The sequence below is a fragment of the Hylobates moloch genome, unplaced genomic scaffold (genome assembly GCF_009828535.3).
Source record: "Hylobates moloch isolate HMO894 unplaced genomic scaffold, HMol_V3 SCAFFOLD_1, whole genome shotgun sequence".
NCBI lineage: Eukaryota > Metazoa > Chordata > Mammalia > Primates > Hylobatidae > Hylobates > Hylobates moloch.
Genome location: NW_026652276.1, coordinates 222,619,487 through 222,638,375, shown reverse-complemented (window position 1 = coordinate 222,638,375; position 18,889 = coordinate 222,619,487). Strand labels below are relative to the sequence as shown.

At 43.5% G+C, this 18,889-nt stretch overlaps 1 protein-coding gene across 1 annotated transcript in view; it reads right to left on the bottom strand.

Annotated features, from left to right (window-relative positions):
• AGK (acylglycerol kinase) overlaps positions 1-12,204 on the bottom strand; it is a 103,696-nt gene extending 91,492 nt beyond the window's left edge. Inside the window, exons 1-2 of the mRNA XM_032761964.2 lie at positions 12,099-12,204; positions 7,800-7,914 (exon numbers count right to left, since the gene is read on the bottom strand). Of these exons, the coding sequence (XP_032617855.1) occupies positions 7,800-7,900 (101 nt within the window). The 5' untranslated portion in view covers positions 7,901-7,914; positions 12,099-12,204. The remainder of the gene's footprint in view (positions 1-7,799; positions 7,915-12,098) is intronic.
• Between the last annotated feature and the right edge of the window lie 6,685 nt (positions 12,205-18,889).

Below are 18,889 nucleotides of genomic sequence, written 5' to 3'. Positions count from 1 at the left end.
TATTAGATAGCCAGATAAAAGTCTTGAAGGATGGAAGATGTATAAGATGGAAGATAAATGGTTTGGAATAGCTACTGAAGGGCCAGGAGAATCCCAACATCCTTACACCCTGATCCCATCTGAAAGGACAGAGATGGGAGCAAGATGACAGATAAAAGGCAGGGCTAATGTGCATTGCATCTCCCACCTGGACAGACAGAACAGTGTGTGGAGAATCACACTGTGATCTTTTGTTCCAAGAACCACCACAGGAATGTACCAGGAAAACTGAAAGAATTCACAGATCCTTTGAAAGAAGCGACACACTGTTGCAAATGCTGCAAGACAGACAAAAAACTGTGATTCCCCAAAGTGTGAGGGGGGAAAACCAGCCTCTGAACACATATCCCCACTGGGGAATTTGAAAATCCAGATCATGGGAGAAGGATTTAACCTTACCTAGCGCTGGAACAAATTTAGGGAACTCTGTGAAATAAAAAAGTAGAAGCAGCAGCGGGCAGAACCTTGTAGGCACACAGTTTCCAGCTCAAGCCCAAAGATGCGATCCCTGACTATATCTTGCAGGAGCCACCAACATTGTGAGCAGACAGGGAGAAGCGTGGCCTGAAAGCCTTGCCTGCTTTCTCAGCGGGGAAGCTTATGACCTGGGGCAGGTCTGAGTTCTGTGCACAGGCTGCCTGGATCTAAACTTGGCACTGTTAGCAGAGCACTCTGGAAATGAGACCAGCCTCACTAAATGCGTGGGAGCTGGATGAGGCCTTTCACTACCAGTTATCCCCTACTTCCCTGGTGAACTATACGGCACAATAGAAGCAGCCATAATGCCCTCTGGAACATAACCCCACTGGCCTGAGAACCATCTCCCCATACCCCACAGTGGCCACAGCAAGCCCTCCCCAAGGAGAGTCTTAGCTCAGACCCACCTAACCCTGCCCCCACCTGAAGGTATTTCTCTATGAGCCCTGGTAGCTGAATACAAAATATAGAAACTCTTGGGAGCTTTATGACCCCACCCATCACCTGAGAAGCCAGAATACTTGCCCCAACTTAGGGCAAGTTCAAATCCCACTATTACTACTGCAGCTGGTGTTCTCTTGCAAGTGCCACCTCCCGGCTGAAGGCCAACCAACTCAGGCCATTACCGCAACTCATGACAGAGTAACACTGCTCCCAAGAAGGAGAAAACAACAGCTAATACCACTGCCTGCAACATCCTGGCTAACCAAATGTCCTGAGTCTATCTATGTGACAACTTCACCGCTTGCATAACCAGCATTCAAGAAAGCCAGCACACTAAACCTATCTACAGCCAAGGATCCTCACAGAGGCTACGTCGTTCCCCTGCCACCTCCACCACAGCAGGTGCTGGTACCCATGGCTGAGAGACCTGAATATGGATTACATCACAGGACTCTTTGCAGACATTCCCCAGCACCAGCCTAGAGCCCACTATCCCTGCTGGATGGCTAGATCCAGAAGACCGGTAACAATCACTGCACTTTGGTTCTCAGGAAGCCCCATCCCTAGGAGGAGCAGGAGAGCACCACATCAAGGAATCACCTCATGGGACAAAAGAATCTGAAGAGCAGGCCTTGAGTTCCAGATCCTTCTGCTTGTGGGTAGTTTCTCACAGCAGAGACAAAATTGCAGCACTGGACACAGTAGGGAAAGTTGCACCTAAACCCCAACAGGCAGGCAGCCTCTGTGATCACATAGGGCCTTGGAGAAGAGGTCCTTGTTCCCTACTGGCACTCCACCACAGAGGAACTCAAACAAATCAGCAAGAAAAAAAACAAATAATTCCATCAAAAAGTGGCCTAAGGACATGAATAGACAATTCTCAAAAGATATACAGATGGCCAACAAGTATAGGAAAAAATCTCAATATCACTAATCATCAGGGAAATGCAAATTAAAAAAACAATGAGATACCACCTTACTCCTGCAAGAATGGCCACAATTAAAAAGTTAAAAAATAACAGATGTTGGCATGGATATGGTGAAAAGGGAACACTTACACTGCTGGTGGGAATGTAAATTAGTACAACCACTATGGGAAACAGTATGGAGATTCCTTAAATAACTAAAAGCAGAACTACCATTAAATCCAGCAATCCCACTACTGGGTATCTACCCAAAGGAAAAGAAGTCATTATATGAAAAAGACACTTGCATATGCATGTTTATAGCAGCATAATTTGCAATTGCAGAAATATGGAACCAACCTAAATGCCCATCAACCAATGCGTGGCTAAAGAAAATGTGGCATATATACACCATGGAATACTACTCAGCCATAAAATAAAATGAAATAATGACACTTGCAGCAACCTAGATGGAGTTGGAGACCATTACTCTAAGTGAAGTAACTCAGGAATGGAAGGCCAAATATCATATATTCTCATTTATAAGTGAGAGCTAAGCTATGAGGACACAAAGGCATGAGAATGATATAAGGGACTTTGGGGACTCAGGGGGAAAGGTGGGAGTGGGGTGAGGAATAAAAGACTACACACTTTGGGAGGCCGAGGCAGGCGGATCACGAGGTCAGGAGATCGATACCACGGTGAAACCCCGTCTCTACTAAAAATACAAAAAAATTAGCCGGGCGTGGTGGCGGGCGCCTGTAGTCCCAGCTACTCGGAAAGGCTGAGGCAGGAGAATGGCGTGAACCCGGGAGGCGGAGCTTGCAGTGAGCCAAGATCGTGCCACTGCACTCCAGCCTGGGAGACAGAGCAAGACTCCGTCTCAAAAAAAAAAAAAAAAGACTACACACTGGGTACAGTGTACACTGCTCGGGTAACGAGTGCACCAATATCTCAGAAATCACCACTAAAGAACTTATCTATGTAACCAAAAACCACCACCTGTTCCCCAAAAACTATTAAAATAAAACAAAATTTGTAAAAAACCATAATAAAATGACCTGATGGGGGAAAAAAAAAAAGAAGAAAGAAAGGACAAGGCAGCTTCCACTCAAGAAGACTACAGGGTAAGATTTTCTCAGGGTAAAAACAAGTTTGGTATAAAGAATGTGAGCACTGTTCTGTGAAAAGGTTGGGGATATATAGGCAAAAAAAAAAAAATGGGGGGAGGGCAACAAAAGGAAAAGTATCACAGCTTAATAAAGGCCATTTATGATGAGCCCACAGCTAACATCATACCCAATTTTGAAATACTGGAAGTTTTTCTTCTAAGATCAGGAATAAGACAAAGATGTCCACTCATCACTTCTACTCAACATAGCACAGGAAGTTCTAGCCAGAGCAATGAGGCAAGAAAAAGAAAGGCATCCAAACTGGAGAGGAAGAAGTAAAATTATCTCTATTCACAGATGACATGATCTTATATGTAGAAACCCTAAAGATTCTACACCAAAAAAAAAAAAAAAAGCTGTTAGAACTAATCAATTCAGCAAAGTTGTAGGATACACAACACACAAAAATCAGTTATATATTTATATCCTAAGAATGAACAATCTGAAAAGGAAATTAAGAACACAATCCCATTAACAATTGCATCAAAAGAATAAAATACTTAGGAATAAACTTAAGCAGGTAGGTAAAAGACTTATATGCTAAAAACTACAAAACACTACTGAAAGAAATTAAAGAGTACAATTAAATAAAAAGACATCCCATGTTCATAAATTAGAAGACTTCATATGTTAAAATGTCTATTCTACAAAACAATGTACAGATTCAGTGCAATCCCAATGGCATTTTTTGCAAAAATAGAAAAAACTATCCCAAAATTCATATGGAATCTCAAGAAATCCCCAAATATCCAAAACAATCTTGAAAAAGAACAAGGATGGAAGCCTCATACGTACTGAATTTAAAATATATTACAAAGCAATAGTAATCAAAACAGTGTGGTATTGGCATAAATACAGTTATATAGACTAATGAACAACAGAAAGCCCAGAAATAAATCCTCATCTATATGGTCAAATGATCTTCAATAGGGATGCCAAGACCATGCAATGGGGAAAGGACAGTCTCTTCAACAAATGGTATTGGAAAAACTAGATATCCATATGGAAAATAATGAAGCTGAACCCCTATCTTATACCATATAAAAAAGTTAACTCAAAATCTGTTAAAGACCTGAAGGTAAGACCCAATATAAAACTCCTAGACGAAAACATAGGGAAAAGCTTCATGACACTGGATTTAGCAATGGTTTCTTGAATATAACACCAAAAGCAGAGGCAAATAAAAGCAAAAGTAGACAAATGGGCCTTAACCAAACTAAAAACAATATATATCAAAGGACATGATCAATAGTGTAAAAAGGCCAGCTACAGAATAGGAGACAATATATTCCAAATTCTATATCTCACAAGGGATTAGTATCTGGAATCCATAAAGAACCCCTACAAGCCAACAACAACAACAAAACTCAATTAAAAATGGAAAAAGGACTTGAACAGACATTTCTCCAAAGATTTTTAAATGGCCAACATGCATGTGAAAAGATGCTTGACTTCCTTAATCATTAGAAAAATGCAAACCAAAACCACAATGACATATCACCTCACACCCATAAGGATAGCCCATATCAAAGAAACAGAAAATAACAAGTGTTGATGAGGGCGTGGAGAAACTGAAAACCTTGTACACTGTTTGTGGGATTGTAAAATGATGAGCCACAATGGAAAACAGTATGAAGGCTCTTCAAAAAATTAAAAATAGACTACCATATGATCTAGCAATCCCACTTCTGGGCATATATCCAAAATAATTAAAAACAGGATCTCCAAGAAGTATCTGTACACTCAAGTTAATTGTAGCATGTTTCACAATAGTCAAGAGGTAAAAGCAACCAAAATGTCCATTGACAGATGTAAAGGCCATACCTCTTTAAACGTAAAGAATATATCTTTACATTTAGAGATAATATAGGCCAGTCACGGTGGCTCACACCTGTAATCCCAGCACTTTCAGAGGCCAAGGCGGGCAGATCACCTGAGGTCAGGAGTTTGAGACCAGCCTGGCCAACATGGTTAAAAAAAAAAAAAAAAAAGTCTCTACTAAAAATGGAAAAATTAGCCAGGCATGGTGCACACGCCTGTAGTCCCAGCTGCTTGGGAGGCTGAGGCAGGAGAATCACTTGAACCTGGGAGGCAGAGGTTGCAGTGAGCCAAGATCACACCACTGCACTCCAGCCTGGGCGACAGAGCAGGACTCCATCTCAAAAAAAAAGAAAAGGTAAAGATAATAAAAACATTATGGACATTATAAGTGAAATAAGCCAACCACAAAAATACAAATACTATATGACTCACTGACACAAAATATAAAGTGGTCAAATTCCTAGAAACAGAAAGTAGAATAGTGGTTGCCAAGGACAGCTGGGGTGGGGCGGGAATGGGCAGTTGTTCAATGGGTACAGAGTTTCAGTTTTGCAAGATGAAAAAGTTCTAGAGATCTGTTGAACAACAATGTGAATATACTTAACACCATTGAACTGCAGATTCACAAATGGTTAAGGTGAAAATGTTTACGTCCTGTGTTTTTTCACAATTTTTTTAAAAGGCTAAATAGTATCAAATCATGCAAGAGAACAGTCTGAGAAAAAGAAGAGCAATAGGACAACAGGAGTTTGCATTTGGGGCAGTAACACTGAATGTCAAGGGTGGAGACAGAGCAAAATGAGGCCTCCAAGCTGCCACCACACTTCTGGCTCAAGCTGTTTCAGATCCAATTTAGAACAAGGCCTCTGTTAGTCCTGAAGACGTAATGGTCCTTCTTTAAAGTCTCAAGGCTACATGGGCAAGAACTTATCATGGTTCCTCTAAAGACATCCTGAACAGAGTACACAGTTCCTCAAATCTTCACCTAGTCGTAGAAACAGCAGTAATCCTCAGTGGGTGGGAGTTTCCCCCGACTGACCTAGCCATGGCCTAGATTGGATGCTCCTGCAAAGGGGCCTTGAGGACTCAAGTGTAGTTAGAAAAAGGAGAAGCCAAACATTCCATGCTCCATTTGTTAAAATATCTGCTCCACCCTTTTCTTAATTACAAATTTTAAGCTTCTTATGTCTGCTTTTTTCCTTAGATGCTGGCTAATGGAATTTGAGTGCCTGGCCTTGACAATACTTAGAAAGAAAAGAAGGGGAATATATTGCAATTTTTCCACAGCTGCAAAAAAAGCAGACATCATGTTGTATCAAAGTTATTCTCACAGTGAATTGAGAGTGTTCACAAAATATCAATATGAATCTCTTTTCCAATGTGGAGACTTCTAATTCAAAGAGTAACTGTTCTGTTTTCTGTTCAACAAAGCAGTCATTTAAGACATCTGGATTTCAGTGTTGCTACATACTTAAAATGTAGTCCTTAATCTCCAAAAGACTGCAATTTGATTGGCTGTCTTCATAATTTGTATAATTTTTATACAAAAACTTCTCTGTGTATTTAAATCTTATTACCATATTAAACTAGAAGAGGAGCTCTGGCACTTTCTTCTCCCTCCATGCATGAAGACTAATAAAATCCATGACTCCTCTGAATCCTTTATTTAAACAAAAGGTTTGAAAGTCTGCTTCTCATTTAAATTAATGTAGGCTAATGGGATAGATGAGGATAGTCACAGGGGATGGAAGAACAAATTCAGCAAGTGTCCCTTGATGACAGATCAAGAGACTATAGTAAGAAACGGAAGGAATAAAATGCCAGTGAGACATGAGTTCCAGTCCTTGCTTACTACTGGGAAAGGAAAATAAATCTTGGGGCCCAAAATCACTAAGCTAAAGAAAGTCAAGCTGGGAACTGCTTGGGGCAAACCTGCCTCCCATTCTTTTTTTTTTTTTTTTTTTTTTTTTTTGAGACAGGGTCTCACTCCCTCACCCAGGCTAGAGTGCAGTGGCCCGATCTCGGCTCACCACAACCTCCGCCTCCCAGGCTCAAGCGATTCTCCTGCCTCAGCCTCCCGAGTAGCTGGGACTACAGGTGCACACCACTACTGGCTGGCTAATTTTTGTATTTTTAGTAGAGATGGGTTTCACCGTGTTGGCCAGGCTGGTCTCCTGACCTCAAATGATCCACCTGCCTGAGCCTCCCAAAGTGCTGGGATTACAGGCATGAGCCACGGTGCCCCACCATCTCTCATTCTATTCAAAGTCACTCCTCTGCTCACTGAGATAAATACATATCTGACTGCCTACTTTGGAGAGGCCAATCAGAAACTCAAAAGAATGCAATCATTTGTCTCTTATCTACCTATGACCTGGAAGCTCCCTCCCTACTTCCAGTTGTCTCGCCTTTGTTTCAAGTTGTCCCACCTTTCCAGACCAAAACCGATGTTCATCTTACATATATTGATTGATGTGTCATATCTCCCTAAAATGTATAAAACCAAGCTGTGCTCAGACCACCTTGGGCACATGTCAGAACCTCCTGAGGCTCTGTCGCAGGCGCACATCCTTAACTTTAGCAAAATAAACTTACTAATTGACTAAGACCTGTGTCAGATTTTGGGGGTTCACACTACTAACATGGGAAAGGACTTATCTTTCTCTAGGATGTATTAATTTCTTCAACTATAAATATAATGAATAAAAATAGCTTCCTTTCTGATCTCTCTACTTTATTCTCTATCCACTGGATATGAGTGTGCATGTAGTTCCAGCTCTGATTACAAGAAGTCTTTGTTTTTGCTTTGAATAACATTTATTTTTCTTTTACACCACATGTTTTATAGGGATAAGCACAGCTGAGCAAGATTTTAACCTGAGGCCCTTTGGGGCTGTTTTGCTGCAGGTGCAAAGGTGGGATTGGGCTGTCAGATAGTTACCAGTGTTTTCCATAGAGCCAATGGCCTCCCCAGGTCAGCAGGCAGAGCCCAGCTGTAGTTTTCTTCCAATGATTTCGAAGCGTTTTAAAGAACACCGTCATCTTCTAGAGATTTGCTAGGTTAGTAGAGGCGGAAAAAGAAAAAAATATAATTTATCCATGGTCTTCATGTAATGTCCCTATTACTCTGTCTTCCATTCTTTTATCCTCTCTCACTCCTTTTTCTCCCATTCACTCCTCTTCCTCCTTACCACTTCTCCTCTGGCCTCAGCTCATCTTCTCCCTTCTTTTCCCATCATCTTCATCTTCTCATCCACCCACACATCCACCCACCTTTCTTTCTTCCTTCACGTATTTCCACCTAACCTATACTTCTTCCCTCTCTGATCACTTTTTCTTCATTGCAATAGAAGGAAGAGGGAGGGGCAGAAAGAGAGGAAGGGAATTCCAGGCTTCCTCTGGTTTTTCTAACTCCTTACAGCCTCACTGTACCACTGTTTAAGAGTATACATTTGTCTATCCATCATAATGTAAATGTCCCAAAAAATAATAATACGAAGGGCGAGTTCAAAATAGAAGAAAATACCAGGTCCTCAATAGGAAAAGAAACAGAAAACATGGATAGAAAACTCAATGAAGAGGCAATGTACATGGCTATCTAAAAATGTTCAACTTCCTGAATAATCAAAGACATGCATATTACAAAGAACTATCATTATTGACCAAAATAAATTTTTAAATGATCAAATTCACTGATGACACAATAAAATGATAGACACTCATACACTCCTTTAAAGAAGGTAAATTAGGAAGACTTTACTAAAAAACAGAGTGACACTATAGAATATCTTTATTCTTCATGACATTTATTATTTGATGATGCTTATATTCATTTGCTCGTTTATTAGCCTAATCCTACTGGAATGGAAACTCCATGAGAGTAAGGACAGAGTTCTGGTCACTGCTGTATCCCATGCCTAAAGTAAGATCCGGCACACAATAGCTGTTTAAGAAATGTGTTCAATGAATAAGTTAAATAGCAATTAAATATTTTTTTACCCAAAATTTTTACTTATGGGGAAAAAACCCAAAACATAATGTTAAGTAATATTAGCAGGATAAAAGGCCATATATAATTGGCATTATCCCAATTATGTTCAAACATGAGTATAAATTTTAAAAAAAACCAATACAATTAAACAAAAACAATTTTTTTTTTTTTTTAGACAGGGTCTCACTCTGTCACCTAGGATGGAGTCCAGTGGCACAATCGTAGCTCACTATAACTTCTGGGCCCAAACAAATCTCCTGCCTCAGCCTCCCAAGTAGCTGGAACCACAGGCACATACCACTACACTTGGCTAATTTTTTTCTTTCCTTTTTTTGTTAGAGACAAGGTCTCACTATGTTGCCCAGGCTGGGCTCAAACTCCTGGCCTCAAGCAATCCTCCCGCCTTGGCCATCCAAATCGCTGGGATTACAGACGTCAGCCACTGCACCTGGCTGAAAAACAAAATTTTAAAGTAGATCCCTCTAGGTTGTGGAATGGTGGGTGATGTTTATTTTTAAAATTGCAACGTACTAAGTTTTTGAAAACGAACTTAATTATTCTCTAGATAAACAAAAATTTAAGCAAAATTTTTTATGACTATCTGTTAGTGAGGTATATAGACCAAGAAAAAAAAAAAAAACTGTTTCCACTTAAAAGTCCAGTTCTTTTATGACTCCCTTTAAATCTCATTGGTTAAAATTCCTCTCAAGGGAAGAAACATCCTAATTGAAAGCAGCAGTGAAGCCAGTGCCAGGGAGACCATCTTCCTGTGAATCCCGTACACTGTCAGGCTGACACATGATTCCAAAGGCCCAACTAATTCTTGAACTCCTCTCCATGTGGCCCTAAATCACTCCTTCATTCAAGAGCCCTTTAATAAACACCTATATGGTAGGCTCTGTGCTGGGTGTGAGGGCAGAGAAGAATGGGTCTCATGCGTTCTCTCAAGTGCTCACAACTGTCAAACCCACAATGCTAACACAATTATACAATTATGATTGCAGTACAGTGGGATAAATGTCGAGGAGTCAGCACAAGGCTTTGTGACAGTCTGCAAGAATGAACCTAACCTGGTCTAGGGCTGAGGGGGTGGTGCACAGTCAATGAAGTCTTCCCTGAGCCTTGAAGAATGAGGAGGAGTCACTAAAGTAACGAAGGAGTTTTGTGGATGCTACTGTCCGAATGCTGTGTTACCCAAAAATGGTGATGTGGAAGCCCTATCCCCAGTGAGATGGTATTAGGATATAGAGCCTTCGAGAGATAATTGGGTCATGAGAGTGACTCCCATGAAAGGGATTAGTGTCCTTATAAGAATAGACACTACAGAGATGGTCTCTCTGCATTGTGAGGATACAGCAAGAAGACAGATCTCTGCAAACTGAGGAAGAGGGCTATCACCACGCACTCAACCATGCTGGCACCTTAACTTTGGACTTCCAGCCTCCGGAACTGTGAGAATTAAATTTCCGTTGTTTAAGCCACCCAGTTTTTGGTATTATTTTTTACAGTAGCCCAAACTGAGAGTGTACAAAGGCATAAAAGACAGTAAAGTGTGTTGAGAGAAACATACATAGATAGTTGAGGGGAGAATTAGGTTCATGCCTGAGACCCCTATAACAAGAGAGAGATTAACAAGAGAAAAGCATACATATTTATTTAACCTAAGTTTCAGGTGACACAGGAAACTTCATAAGAAAATGAATACCCAGAAACAGGTAAATTCGTGTATTTTTATGCCAGGTTTGATGCAGAGTGGACAGCCATGGAGAAGTATGACTGGAAAAAGGGGGTATGATCTAACAGTAATACGCTGGGGAGAACTTAGCAAGGCCTGTTTGTTCAGATCCTTCTCTGTGTACCTGTGTCTTCAAAGATAAGGGCATTCCTTTCCTCGATCCTATACTTACAGGATGAGCACCTCTCACCGGAGGGTCTTATACAGAAGAAGGTCAAAGAATTCTTTTATGGCCTGCTCAGGGGAGAAAAGTGGGAAGCCACAAAGTGACTTTCCTGCTTCAGTTGTTTCCTCTAATGCCAACAAGTCATATCTTGGGGCAGTGTGTCCTGAATTCCATCAACAGCGGAGTAAAAATTGGAGTGTCTAGAACAGGGGTTCCCAACCTTTAGTGCAGAACTTGTTAAAAACACAGAATCCTGGGAACTGCCCCCTCCCCCAAGAGTCTCATTTGTTCTGGAATTAAGCTGTCATCTTCACTTGTTAACAAGTACTCCCATGTTGGTTGTAATGGAGGTCACCACTATACCAGACTTTGAGAAACAGTGGTTTAGAGATAAAGGACTGAGGACCAGGCGGGATTAGAAAAGACCTTGAACCCACACTAAGGACTTTGGCTATTATTCTGAAGACAATGAAAAACCTTTAATGGGCTTTAAGCAGGTGGGTGATATAAATCATATTTGAACTGTTAAAAGACCACTTTATAGCAGAATGAAAAATGAACTGGAAGAAGCTAAAATTAAAGCTAAAGAGAACCATGAGGAAGTTATTGCCATAATCTCTAGGCACCTAAAAGAACAAACCAAGATAAAGGATGGATTTGGAAAGCTTTAGAAAGTAGAAATTGGCAGCAGTTGGTGGTCCATTGACTGTAGTAAGTGAGAGAGGAGGAACCAAGCCAGGTTTTTGTGCTTGGGTGACTGGTTGAATAGTGATTTCAGTCATTTAGATTTGAGTGGTAGGTTTGTGGAGAAAAGTAGTGCGGTTTAGGAGATACTGAATTTGACACGCCTGTGGAAGCATCCAGGTGGAAATGTTTTTCTTACTAGATAGTGAACCCCTCATGGGCAAGTTCTGTCAATCTATCTGCAGCACCAGAGCCTAGTAAAGAGCCAGAATGAATGAACCAACCAACCCATCAATGGATCGGATACTATTGGCCCCATTTTGCAAAGGACTATGCTGAAGCCCAAGGGACGGAGTGAGGGAGGGTCCACAAGTTAGCGACAGCTCTGGGACTCGAACCCAGGACAGCTGACTCCCGCAGTGACCATGGGATCCGCGCGAGGCCCTCCCTCGCCGCGCCGGCCAGGCCCGCACCCCCTACCCTCAAGCCGCGCCGCCGCCTGCACCCACGACCCCTGATGCTTGGGTCCCCGCGGCTCTCGGCCCAGCGCGACTCCAGAGGCTCCGCCCAGCGCCCCGGGCCCCCATCCCGACTCCCGCCCCGCTCGCGCGCCCAGTCCCAGCGCCCCGCACTCCGCTCCCCGCCTGGGCGCCGCTGCACTCACCACGGCTGGTCCAGCTCGCGGCTCTGCCTTTCCTGTGTGCTCCCTCCAGATTCCCCGGCTCGTTCAAGGGAAACCGCTGCCGCCGCCCTCGGGTTCCGCCGCGGGGCTGCTAGCGGGAACCGGCTCGGATGCTCAGGGACGGTGGGGGTGGCAGGGCCCTCCGCCTTGAGGCTGCCTTTCCCCGCGTTCCCTCGTTTATTGGCTCACTCTTCCTTTCATCCATCCATCCTTTGCGCAACAATATTTGATGGGAAGCCTGCCAAGATAACACTGTTTTAGCACCTGGAACTAAGTCGGAAAATAAATTAACGAAATGAACAAGGCCATTGGAGATGGTGCTCCGTGCCACGAAGAAAATGAAACGGGGTGATGGAAGGCAGGGCGGGTAGGGGGAGAACTGTGTGAAATTAGGCGGCCTGTGCTAGGCCTTCTGAGTAAGGGGCCATTGGTCTGAGACCTGAATGTCAAGAGGGAGCAGCTGAAGCAAAGATCCAGGGGAGAGAGCCTGGAGAGGGAAGGGCCTGTGCAAAAGCTCAAAAGCCTGGGGCACTCTGGCGAGTTGCAGGCCGGTGTGGATGAGGCAGAGAGAGCTAAGGAGAAAGGCCAAGCGAGGAAGCGGGAGAGGTGGTGACAGGCCACGGCGGCCAGGAGTTTGGACATGACATTAAACAGGGCGAGAAGGCATTGAGGGGGTGCAATCAGGGGCTGGTGGGACTGGTTTCCATTTCACACATTTCTCTGGCCACAGGTGCTTGATTGGATTCTAGAGAACAAGAGAGCAACGGAGAAGCTGGGCCAATGCCAACCTCCAGACAGTTTACACTCTGTACTCGCCCCCCAGATTGGTGTGGGGACAAAGCCAGGTCCTTCGGTCCTTCTTCCTTCCAGCATTCAGTCAGCCAACTTTTTTTTTTTTTTTTTTTTTTAAGACAGGGTCTCACTCTGTTGCTCAGGCTCTAGTTCAGTGGTGCAATCTCAGCTCACTGCAACCTCTGCTTCCCAGGTTCAAGCAATTCTTGTTCCTCAGCCTCCCGAGTAACTGGGATTACAGATGTGTGCCACCAGGCCCAGCTAAATTTTTTTGCATTTTTAGTAGAGACGGGGGTTTTGTCATGTTGGCCAGGCTGGTCTTGAACTCTTGACCTCAAGCGATCTGCCCGCCTTGGCCTCCCAAAGTGCTAGGACTATAGGCATGAGCCATTGCACCTGGCCAGTCAACCAACATTTGAATGTGCGCTAGGCCCTGCAACAGGCACTGGGGGTATGCTCAGGTACAACGCCCTTCATGGTTCCTGCCCCATGGAGCTTGCTATCTAGTCTGCGCATTTCCTACGTGTAGACATGCCTCCTACCTATGTCCCCCTAGGTGAATGCTTAAAAACAAAACAAAACAAAAAAAAACGCCGGGGCGGGGACATTCAATGAGGCTATGGTGCTATGGTGCAGTAAACATATTCCTTATGCCAGGGTGCACCAATCCATTGGGCCACACTAATTAGTAGCAAGAACTTTCTAGCCCTCTCTCCTGAGTCTCCACCAGTAAACTAAGGGACTGAGAACATTACCATCAAAAAAAAACCCTTCTAGCTCTAAAATGTTGTCATAGGGTATGGAAGACCATTATTTTCAGTTCTTCTTTTCCAAATATCTAAAGCATTTGTGTTTGGAAATAAGCTGCTGAACTGCTCACCTGCAGGCTAGAAAAATCTGAGACTTGATGCTGATGTTCCAAGGGTCAGACTCAGCATATGCTTTAGGGCTTCAGCATGAAAGTGGTTCCCCAAATAAGAAAAGGTCAGCTTTGATGAAGGATGAAGAAGGATGGAAATATAGGAGATTAAGGAAATCTGAATACACACCTGCAGGCAGATGTGTAGGTTGGAGTTTTGGAGACCTATACCAATTCTACTCTCTTCCAAATCCCATTTTACTAGGATGAATTCAGATTCCAGAATAATCAGGCACAAGCTCTAGCCAGCCCTGAATGGGTTCCTGCAGCCCAACAGGAACCTGACACTCTGACTTAGGCAGCCCCAAGAACTTCTGTTAGGCTGGGCGCGGTGGCTCAAGCCTGTAATCCCAGCACTTTGGGAGGCCAAGATGGGTGGATTGCCTGAGGTCAGGAGTTCGAGACCAGCCTGGCCAACATGGTGAAACCGTCTCTACTAAAAATACAAAAATTAGCCAAGCGTGGTGGCAGGTGTCTGTAATCCCAGCTACATGGGAGACCGAGACAAGATAATTGCTTGAACCTGGGAGGCGGAGGTTGCAGTGAGCCGATATCGCACCATTGCACTCTAGCCTGGGCAAGAAGAGCAAAACTACCTCTCAAAAAAACAAAACAAAACAAAACTCTTAGTCAAGGACTAACACAAGTTCCCTCTCAGTCAAAGAGAGTCCTGGAGACCTTCCTTTGCTGATCCATGTTAAGGATCTGAGATGCCAGAGAAGACTCAGGCCTGACACTCTGGCCCTCGGGCACAGTCCCTGAGGCTCAATGGCACATTCATGCCACAGAGAGGACCAAAGACAGATCCAAATGCACACAGCCAGAGAGAAGGGCTTGGCTTATGTACTTCCTTTTCCATGTTCTTTGTTCACTATCGCTAACAGCTAAGTGAGGTTCCCAAGGAGCAGAAAAGTCATCCCAAGCAGCTATTTGGAATTTGCCTGGGTCTTCAGCTCTTGCCTGGGATCTTCAGAGAAGAACATTTTGCACTGTCAAGGATAGGGACTTGTGTCTCTTTTCACATCTAACACATTGCCACATATAATACTATACTTTTTGCATATTGAAATAAGTGACGCATTGAAAGTATGGGCCCCAGTTGCTTACAAAATGAATTTATGTTCCCTTGAGGGCAAATGTACTGACTGACATCCAGTAGCTCCCAGGAATGGAAGAGTCTTACTTACAACTCAAGATCTCTAGCATTTTCCAAATATGGTGGCTGACCATCCCAGTAGCTTCTCATTAGTCCAGAACCAATCCTGAGGTTACATTCTCTTGGCTCAGAATCTGTTTTGTTTTGTTTGTCTGTTTTTTGAGACAGAGTTTCACTCTTGTCACCCAGGCCTGAATGCAATGGCATGATCTCAGCTCACTGCAACCTCCACCTCCCGGGTTCAAGCAATTCTCCTGCCTCAGCCTCCCAAGTAGCTGGGATTACAGGAGCCTACCACCATGCCTGGCTAATTTTTGTATTTTTAGTAGAGATGGGGTTTCACCATATTGGCCAGGCTGGTGTCGAATTCCTGACCTCAGGTGATCCGCCTGTCTCAGCCTCCCAAAGTGCTGGGATTACAGGCGTGAGCCACCGTGCCTGGTCGTGGCTCAGAATCTGTTATTAAGGATGTTACAGGGAAATGACCTTGGCCTAGAAATAGGGTGAGAAGAAACTAAGACAGGAGTGCCATGGTCATTCAACAAGAAAGAGTATTTCACTCTCAAGTCAGATTGCCCCCTACTGTGGAAGAGTGTTCAAGAACATAAGACAAGAGAGAAAGAATCAAGGTTTAAGGTAGTCTCACGTTTCAGTTTTTTGCTCATTGACAAGATATATAGAGATATATAATTTTTTATACGTATATAAAAAAATTCTCATACTTGCAACCTCCCTCTCAGTTGTGTACATCAACTACATACAGCTAGAACAGCAATGATGGCATGCTGAATTGCTGTCAATTGATTACCTAGAAAGTGGGTATTGTGTGGCTCTCACCTCTCAGTTACCCCCTCCCTGCCTTTGCCACCTCCCTGAAGCCCCTAAAGTTGGTCAGCTTCACTCAACCTGGTGGAATAATAAAATCCATTGCAGGGGTAGGATTTGGAGTGGTTAGTGAACCCACCACTCTAGAGTCTGAAGCTTACAGGTGTAAAACAAAAAGGAAGGGAGGAAGACTGGTGGAATAAATAAACCAAAGGTAGGTGGAGCCCCCTTCACCATTCTTAGCTTCTTTCTTAACTGTTATGTTGTATCATTAAAGTATATTGTACATTTTATCTCCTTACCTAACATCCATTGCCCCTTTCTTCTTTCCTAACAGGAATTAAATTTTGTTCAGACATCCACTCTTCACCTTCCCAGCCCCTGTTTGCCTGTAACTACAAAGCAGGTGACTAGATAACCCCATTCCCTTTGCCAAGGGTTAGTTTACAGTCACTTTACGTAATCACAGTCATTCCTCTTCCATCTCCAATGATTAGATTAGGAATACATCACGTCACTCGATTTAGAACAGTCTTAAAAGGAAGTCTGCTGAGAGATCTCTAGGAAAGGTTTCCTTCTTAAAAGGGAGAATTCGGGCTGGGCGCGGTGGCTCCCGCTTGTAATCCCAGCACTTTGGGAGGCCGAGGCGGGCGGATCACGAGGTCAGGAGATCGAGACCACGGTGAAACCCCGTCTCTACTAAAAATACAAAAAATTAGCCGGGCATGGTGACGGGCGCCTGTAGTCCCAGCTACTCGGAGAGGCTGAGGCAGGAGAATGGCGTGAACCCGGGAGGCGGAGCTTGCAGTGAGCCGAGATTGCGCCACTGCACTCCAGCCTGGGCGACAGAGCAAGACTCCGTCTCAAGAAAAAAAAAAAAAAAAGGGAGAATTCAAGAAAGAAATGGCAATCAACATTAAAAACATTAGGCTAGGTGGGCCGGGTGCAGTGGCTCACACCTGTAATCCCAGCACTTTGGGAGGCTGAGGCAGGAGGATAACCTGAGGTCAGGAGTTTGAGGACAGCCTAGCCATCATGGTGAAACCTCATTTCTACTGAAAATACAAAAATTAGCTGGGCACAGGGGTGCATGCCTGTAATCCCAGCCACCTGGAGGCTGAGGCAGGAGAATCACCAGAACCCGGGAGGCGGAGGCTGCAGTAAGCCAAGGTCATGCCACTGCACTCCAGCTTGGGTGACAGAGTGAGATTCCATCTCAAAAAAAAAAAAAAAAATTAGGCTAGGTGAAATAGGCCAGTCACAAAAGACCACATAGTGTATGACTCCACTTACATGAAACCACCAGAAGTGGCAGATGCATGAAAATGGAACATGGATTAGAGGTTGTCTACGACTACAGTTGGGGGGAGGTTGGGGAGAAATGGCAAATGATTGCTAATGGGTATGGGATTTATTTTTAGGGAGATGAAAATGTTCTAAAATTGATGGTGGTGGTTGTAGGACAACTCTATGAATCTACTAAAAATCAGTGAAACATAAAGCTTAAGTAGGAAAATTGTATGGTATGTGAATTATATCGCCATAAAGCTGTTTTCTAAAAAAGAGAAAGAGATGGTCGCATTTTTCTCCTATAGGATCATATATGTGTACGTAATGCCTGAAACTGCTATAGTCATTCTTCATCCATGAAGGGAGCCAGCCCTGGGGCAAAGCCAACTCACAGAGAATGTCAGAGGAAAAAGATAAAGAGCCCAGGTCCTCAATGACATCATGGAACCAAATGGTTGTACTAGGTCTGGAGTTTGCCCAAACTCTGGGACATCCTATTATGTGAAATAATAAATTCCCTTATTGTTTAGGGTGGAGTCAGGGTTTTCTGTTCCCTGGAGCCATGAGCCCCAACTTGATAAACTGCAAGCCATAGGCTATACTGGTGGATAGGAAACAAGAGGACAGTGATTTAAAAAAAAAAAAAAAAAGATGGCAAGGTTTTTTTGTGTGATTTTTGTTGTTGTTGTTGTTGTTGTTTACGGAGTCTTGCTCTGTCGCCCAAGCTGGAGTGCAGTGGCATGATCTCTGCCCACTGCAACCTCCACCTCCCGGGTTCAAGTGATTCTCCTGCCTCAGCCTCCTGAGCAGCTGGGACTACAGGCATGGGCCACCAAGTCCAGCTAATTTTTGTATTTTAGTAGAGACTGGTTTCACCATATTGGCCAGGCTGCTCTCGAACTCCTGACCTTGTGATTCACCTGCCTCAGCCTCCCAAAGTGCTGGGATTACAGGTGTGAGCCACAACACTGGCCTATGGCAAGGTTTTAAGGGTGAAAATCGATGACAGAAGAAAGCAAGTTGACATCAATGGGATGCTTAACCTTTGGTTTTTCCTAAAATCATCCTCCAGTCATTTCCCTGGACCTTGGACCTGTGCTATGCTCTTTTTCTGTAGATTCATTCACACTAAAATAGAGTTAAAAGTTCAAAAAAATGATATAGTGTCCTTATCACCATTAGTAACCTTACTATGTAGCATCGCAAATGAAACCTGCTTGTGGGAACAGATGCTCCCCAGGGTCAGTACTTTGATCATGGAAAATTATGTACAAGTTCTTTTAACACTTATCTTGGTTTATTTGCTCATTTTTTGCGTATAGATACTTCTTTAGACTACTTTGTTTCCCCTAAGGAAAAAAATATGAAATGGTGTTCTTGTGATATTTATGCTTAAAATCCTTTCCTTATTATGACCTTTAATATCCACTGAATCTATTGCTACCAGATTGGAAACATGTAAATGAGGCCTTTCAAGAAACCAACAGGTTCCTAGGAGAGAGAATATTTTTTCACATTATTGCATGAGGTTTTATAAGAACCCTCTATGCTGCCCATTGTTACCCATGATCTATATGGGCCCTGCCTTTTCCTGAATGTAACTTCTCTTGTTAATGTGTCTTCTTGTCATCCTTTGCCACTTATTCCTCCTGACTCCAGCTAGGCCCTGGTCGGCACTTCCCAGCTGCCTGTTTAATATGACAGTGAGTGGGAACAAAGGTAGGGCCCACACTGATTGTATGGAGCCAGGTCTCCAACATTGTTTTGCAAATTTTAGTTTTCAGGAGTAAC